The sequence below is a fragment of the Papaver somniferum genome, chromosome 3 (genome assembly GCF_003573695.1).
Source record: "Papaver somniferum cultivar HN1 chromosome 3, ASM357369v1, whole genome shotgun sequence".
Lineage (NCBI taxonomy): Eukaryota > Viridiplantae > Streptophyta > Magnoliopsida > Ranunculales > Papaveraceae > Papaver > Papaver somniferum.
This window is the reverse complement of record NC_039360.1, coordinates 71267347-71275013: the sequence shown is the minus strand read 5'-3', so window position 1 is coordinate 71275013 and position 7667 is coordinate 71267347. Positions and strand designations below refer to the sequence as shown.

Sequence of the window (7667 nt, the reverse complement as noted above, 5' to 3'; positions counted from 1 at the left end):
TTTATTAACTCTATGTGCAAACATAGATTACCCATCATTTCTGACCATACAAACTTAATTACACAAAATTTCATAGATATACACTGTTTCCTTACAATGTTATTGTCACGTGAACTCTAGAAAAACTAAAATTTCTCCCTATTTTTCATAACCATGCAACTCTATGATCACCAATCTTCATTCTTCACCGGTAATAACAAGAGAAATGCATGCACGTGAACCTTTTGCCTTAGCTCTACGACAACTGAATGTTTTTCTCTTTGTCGAAATTATTGATTTTGGAAAAAACAACTTCTTCCTTCAAGTTAGTATACCCTATAAGCGATTCACGTGAACTACCGTATAATGCAACAAATTTAGGGCTATTATGGTCTGTACTCGCACCAAATTCTTGCAACCACTAACATTTAAGTTTTCAAGAATTATTTCATTAATTATTTTTCATTTTTCCTGGCTCTTATCTATTTGTACCTTTGTATACATATTTGAATGTCTGCAACAACAAAAAATCCTCCTTGAGAATCATTTTCTGAGTTGTTAGAGTTGCAGTCAGCAATGAAGAAACAAGGTTGTGAAATAGAAGCTCAAGGTATCAATTACAGCATTAACGCACATAAGAATTCATTTTGCAAAATCTTTAACTCAAATCAGCCGCAGCAGCAACAGCAACAAAGACATGATCAACTTAAAGCAGCCGGAGAAACAGTATCAAGCAGCAAGCAAGTGTTAAAAAATGTGAATTGTCACGCTAAACCATGGGAGATTCTTGCGATAGTAGGGCCGAGCGGTGCGGGCAAGTCGACTTTGCTGGAGGTTCTTGCAGGGAGGCTTACCCCTCAGACATCGTCCATCTTTGTTAATCAGAAACCCTTTGATAGAGCTCAGTTCAAGAAGATTTCTGGCTATGTTACCCAAAAGGACACACTTTTCCCTCTCCTAACAGTTGAAGAGACTCTCATGTTCAGTGCTAAGCTTAGACTTACGCTTCCACCATCTCAGTTGAACTCAAGAGTTAAGGCATTGATAGAGGAACTAGGCTTGAGCCATGTTGCCAAAACCCGTGTTGGTGATGATAGACTCCGTGGTGTATCTGGTGGTGAAAGGCGACGCGTTTCTATCGGTGTTGATGTTATACATGACCCTAGAGTTTTGATCCTGGATGAACCAACATCTGGGTTGGACAGTACATCTGCTCTTCAAATTATTGATATGTTGAAGATCATGGCGGAGACACGAGGAAGGACTATAATCCTTACAATTCATCAACCAGGGTTTAGAATTGTGAAGCTATTCAATTCCCTTCTTTTATTGGCAAATGGCTCTGTGTTGCATCATGGAAGTATTGATCAGCTTCAACTGAAAATGAGGTCGATTGGACTACAGCTCCCACTTCATGTCAATGTTGTGGATTTCGCTATCGACTCCGTAGAAGACCTTCAGCATGAACAGCAACAAGTGCAACTAGTAAGTATAATTCAAGATCCACTCCAGTTGCAACAGAAGAGAGTTACTGGAGATCAAGAAAGTGAGGTAAGAAGTGGTAAGTGCACATTACAACAGCTCTTTCAGCAATCTAAGGTAGTCAATGAAGAAGTTTTCAGTGCTGGACTTGATCTTAATCCTTGTGGTTTCGCTAATTCTCGACTCCGGGAAGTCTTTATACTCACTCATAGGTTCACAAAGAATGTTTATCGAACTAAAGAGTTGTTCACTTGTAGAACAATTCAAATGCTAGTCGTTGGATTGGTGTTGGGTTCGATATTTTACGATCTCAAAGATAATCTAACAGGGGCCGAAGAGAGGGTGGGCTTATTTGCATTTGTATTAACATTTCTATTATCTTGCACCACCGAAGCTCTACCCATCTTCTTGCAGGAAAGAGAGATACTAATGAAAGAAATTTCAAGTGGAAGCTACAGGGTTTCGTCTTACGTGATCGCGAACGGAATAGTATTTCTACCGTTTCTACTAATACTTGCTATCTTGTTCTCAGTACCATTATACTGGCTTGTGGGTCTGAACAGGAGCTTCACGGCTTTCATGTATTTCTTGCTGTTGATTTGGTTGATTTTCTACACTGCGAATTCGGTGGTAGTTTGTTTCAGCGCTCTGGTGCCGAATTTCATAGTTGGAAACTCCATAATATCTGGTGTAATGGGATCATTCTTTCTGTTCTCTGGCTACTTCATATCGAAGAGTGGGATGCCAAATTATTGGGTATTCATGCATTACATATCACTATTCAAGTATCCGTTTGAAGGGCTACTGATAAACGAGTTCTCTGGAGCAGGGAAATGCTTGGATCGCTTGTTTGGAGCTTGTATAGTGACTGGAGAAGATGTTTTAAAAGAAGCAGGGTTTGGAGAGGGCAGTAGATGGAGAAATGTTGTGATTATGATTTGTTTCATCTTGTTTTACAGGTTCATGTCTTACATTATCCTTAGATGTAGATGTTCTCAGATGGGTCATAATTGAGTGTCACAATTGTATATGCATCTCTATTTTGAACCTAAACTTAATAATAACTTCTCTCTCAATCTCGTCGTGGTTAGACTTCACTTCGTAGTCAACTTCATGCACATACACGGACGTACAGAATACATGTGCTCAAACAAGTGATGTTACAAACTTAAAAGGTAAAATGCCTGGAGGGCATTTGGGTTGGGTACCCTTTGGAATGAATTGAAGTTGGATGTCCTAGGAAAATTATGGATATTGTACTGATGTGAGATGGAGTTGTCCAATTAGACAGTTAGGCAGGTCCTACAAGCTAGCACTATGGAACCATCATTATTTGAGGCTCATATTTAAGGTCTTGCAACTTGTCTCACAGTCAACTGTTGAAAGGATTAAACCTTAAATATTAAGGTGAGAATTACATAACGGTCAAATTGGGTATACCCAGATTAATTGAGATATCCAAATTTTGTTCCCAACCATAATGGTAAGCTAAGGGTGTCAAATGTGTATGAAGTTAACTAAATTACCTTTCTCCTAATAATAACTAAAATTATTTCTTTTTTTATTTTAGATCCAAACCTTATTCTTTTCCTCCTTCAATCCAATGATCAATTCCTTTTTCCTTCCTAATAGTTCACCGTTTTCAAATGAAAACATTAATATTTTTTTGTTGTTGACTAATCCTTTAAAACTCTATCTAGTATTTTGTTTTGTTGTTTGAATGGTATATTAGGTCGGATAAATCGAAATTTTTGAACTGTAATTACATGGTCGTCATGGTATCTCTTCGTCGAGCATGACGACTTTTCATATTTATTTTTAGTCGTCAAGTTTATAGGATGAATAGCGTAACGACTTTTCAAAGAATTTTATTTCTGAAAGTAACATTTAGTGATGTAGTATTAATAGTCGTCAGGTTTTGAAATGCTAAACCTTGACGATTAATAACTCCCAGAAAACAAGTTTTCCTATATCAAATTTTGTTGTTAGTCGTCATGGTTTTGTAAAAATAAGATGACGACTAATAGACAGTCGTCAATGTGTTGCATTTTTGAACAAGACGACTGTAAATGCGAAAAAATAAATTGGTCGACATGCTTAGTTTATTGTCGGGCGTGCTGAATAAGTTTGCTAGCATGCTTTATGCGCCGACTGTTCATGGACTGAGTTTTGTATGTACTTAGTGATAGACACATATTTGTGTCTTAATTAGCCTTGATAATATATATTGTTGGTGCTCATTTTTGTTCTAATTTGGGTAATTATTTTGTTTTTTAGGTAAATGACTAAAATGAGCTCGGTGAGAAAAACAACTAAAACTGGGCTTACATGCAGAGAATATGGGTTATTGGATACCTTGAAGAAAATGAAACCAAACTTGAATGTCGACATCATTTGCTCGTAATATTTCTTACTAAAAATGAAAGTGGAAGAACGTTAAATGCGAACTTCATTCACAAAGATGCTCGAATGGGACACATGCACATGCGTCGGAGAATTATGGAAGTTTGAATTACAAAATAGGAAAGAAGATTAATTAAACATAAAGAGAATAAAACAGAATTTTCGTGGATCCCGTGGAAATATAATGTCCATGCATGTGACATTATGAGCCATATAAACAAAATAAAGTGAGAATATTTTGTAGAGAAAAGTCAAATATATTATGTGTAGCATATATGACATGGCATATCCTTATTGGTGATTTTGTTACTACTTGCCACATGGAAAAATTCTATTGGGTTGATGATGTAATAATGGGAATTAAAATGGAAGGTAGAATTCTTCTGGACCTATACATACCGTGATATTCAATCAAGGAGGGGAGGCGGGTTCCGCGAGCATTAGTGTATTTTTCTTTCTTTTTCTTAGACATTCTTCTTCTTTTGTAATGGCCGAATAATCTCTCTATTAGGGTTCACGATGAAACCCGATGATGTATACAAGAGAATTTAATTTGATTTTCTATAATAATTCTTTTGGTCCCATATTTTCGTTTTGTCACGATAGCAACTTTTCTTCATATGTCCTTGTGCTTTGATAAATAATTTTAATATTCTTGTGTAGAGACCAGCATCTTAAAATGAAGAGAATTGTTAGTATTTTGAAAATGCAATAGTTGGTTTAAACGTTATATCTTCCGAGGCGTCAAATATGTCCTAAATCGTCTTGAAGTAATTAAAATAATTTTATAGAGATTGGTTAAATTATCTTGTGTGCACAATTGTGGTAGAGTCGGAAGCCCTGGTATCTTTATTTATTTTCTGTTTTTATTATCTTTAATTATTCTTTTTATCATTCTATTTAATTAAAAATTGAAGGTAACAGTTTTAGTCCCTGTGGAACGAACCGTACTTGCATACTGTCCAATAGACAACCGTGCTCTTGCGGTATAATAAAATATCTCATCAAGTTTTTGGCGCCGCTGTCGGGGACTAAAAATAAAGTTTTTGTTTTAATTTCTATTAAATTTGTAAATATTAGGATAGTTTAGATTTTTCTTTCTAGATTTTACTTGGGTATTTTTTTATTTTTAGTGTGCAGGATAATTGGAGATTTAAAGTGAAAATAAGATTTGGGCACTAAACAGGTAAGTATCCAATTTTTATTTTTTATTTATTTTTGTAAATATTCATTTTAGAAAATATTCTGATTCTTTAGATATTTTATTTATTTGTACATAATTAGTCTAGAAAATTTTTTTCTTTGTAAATATTTTTGTTTTCTTTAAAAAAAAAAACACGTTGCACACACCAATTGCATCGTCAGACAACCGATTTTAGGAAAACCCGTGAAAAAGTACGTTGAACCCGTGCCTTGGGCCTTATGGGAGTTACCAGCCGAAATTCCACAAACCTTAGCCCAGTACCGGTGACCAGTCTTTGACTGTAGGTATATTCTGCTTAAGGTAACCTGAGCCTACCCGATTTAGTCGACCCTGCATTTGCACGTGCACCAAAAAAAATGTCGACCTGTATTATGAGGACCAATACAATGAATATCCGACTGAATTTCAAAACGGACATTACCATAGTGAGGATAATATTTGGGACCACTACCGACCTTTTGAAGGTTATGGTTCATACCATGGTGATCCCAATTATTATTCACACGTGCGTCAATCATATGAACGAGAAACTGAGCAATATTATAATGGTCATAATGAATGTTCTTTGCAACCTAATTCTTCTTATGACAAGATTATTTCTCTAGAAGATGTTCTCCGGCGTTTCATTGAAACTTCACAAATTAATGAAAACGTAATCAATTATTCGATTAACTCTTTGAATGATAGGATCGATCAATTAATTGAAACTGAACAAAAATATGCCTTAGAAAAGAAATGAAGAATTGCAGCTTTAAGTGTTGCAGTCAATGAACTTACTACACGTTTAGGCGAGGATGAAAATAGTGTTGATGAGCAATTTGAAATTTTTAGTCATAATGACGAGGAAATCATTACTCCAATTGAGCCTTATGATGATAATGTTGTTTCTATTTCAAATCCTAATAATATTAATGATTATTCACCTATTCAAAAATATGAGGATTTATCTAGGGATACAATTGTTTTAGACGGTGTAGTATATCATTGTTGTTAGAGCATAGCTCGGTCGACCTTGCATGCGTTGCTATCTCAAGCATGTTTGTCAATGTTAGTGATCAAAACTATGAGTCTTGATTTCTAGCCTACATAACTAAGTCTCGGACGAGGATAGAAAAGTGTAGTTGAGCTCAAGGACTTCATGGCGATTCATCATACAACAACGAAGATCTATACAAGGAACCGTGGAACTTCATCAACAAAAAGGTATGTGGAGACTTGAACTTATATATCACTCAAAAGTCTATCTATTCTATCTCCTACTTCTTATGAGACAAAAGTCGTATGCTATATAGAGTAGATCATACACATTTGACATTTCGAGTTGAGCATTCATTGCTTATCTTTTATCTCGAAATCGTGTTTTGGTAAAGCGTTTCGCTTTGATCAAGTTTATCTTCACCTAGTGACGAAAGTCATGAAAAGTTTCAATCACTTTGAGAATTTCTCTGACGTGAGTCGGTCTGTGAATAACGGCTACATAGCGTCCTCTGAGAATGTCTCAATGACTGAAATTAGAGTTTAGATTACATAACCATGTATTCCTTGAACCGAAGTTTTCAAACTTTGTTGATCAAGAGAAATCGGGAGGATTGTGGAATTGGCTTGCCAAGTCTGCGAACCCAGTCCGCAGACTCAGTACGCGAACTGTCGGAAGTTCTCGACCGAGAATTTCTGCTGGATTTTCCAAAACTCGTTTGTGTTCTAAGTCCACGAACTGGTGGAAGTTCTCTTTCCGAGAATTTCTGCTGGTTTTGGAAAACTCAACCGATTAACTTAAGTCCGCGAACTTATTTGTGAACTTAAGAGGTTATAATCTAAAGATGTGCTCTGAACATGAAACATTAAATTACTAAGGAATGCTTTATGCAAACTATGGCTATAATTTTCATGAGCCGATTCAATCGAATCAAATCATCTTTGTTTCAATTGTGTCTTGTGTAGTTACATAAGATCTCATAGCAATTGAACAACTCTTTAACTAGTTCATTTGAGTCAGTTGAACTAGTTATGGTGAAGAAGAACAAGTTTAATATGAAATGCTCAAATGGTTAGCTTTTTGGGTTACTATGTTGAACCAACATACACGTACACGTTTGGGCATGGTTTTCACAAAACCAGTAAACGTCTACCCAAGTGTGTGTGACAAGCTAAGTTTTCGATCTAACGGTTGAGAAATATTAGCTTGAATCTAAATCAGGTTTTCATCTAACGAATAGGATTGCTTTGTAACTAAGGAAAAACCCTGATTTGAAGGCTATATAAAGGAGACATCTAGCATTGTGCAAAACTAATCCCCAAACGTCTGTGTGCTACTAGTGCGCCCGCTAGAGTCGATCTCCATTAACCTTTGATTTTCTTCTCTAAAATCAGGTTAACGACTTAAAGACTTCATTGGGATTGTGAAGCCATACCGATACTACTTTATCGTAGTTGTGTGATCTGATCTTGCATCTTCTATCGTACGAGTACAATCGATTGACTGACTTGAGATCGTGAAAGTTATCTGATAGGAAAGATAAAGAAGTCACAAACATCTTCGTCTCACTGTTTGTGATTCCTCGGAAATCCGCTTGTGTAGTCAGGAAGGATTGTAGAGAGG

The 7667-nt window shown here is 36.0% G+C and overlaps 1 protein-coding gene across 1 annotated transcript; it reads left to right on the top strand.

Annotated features, from left to right (window-relative positions):
• The first annotated feature begins 520 nt into the window (after positions 1–520).
• On the top strand, positions 521–2531 carry LOC113356456 (ABC transporter G family member 5-like). Its single transcript, XM_026599597.1, has one exon. The coding sequence runs from the start codon at positions 556–558 to the stop codon at positions 2473–2475; it is 1920 nt and encodes a 639-aa protein (XP_026455382.1). The 5' UTR covers positions 521–555; the 3' UTR covers positions 2476–2531.
• Positions 2532–7667: the final 5136 nt, after the last annotated feature.

Excerpts from the sequence above, each read along its gene's own strand:
- LOC113356456 (XM_026599597.1), top strand. The coding sequence starts at position 556 with ATGAAGAAACAAGGTTGTGAAATAGAAGCTCAAGGTATCAATTACAGC.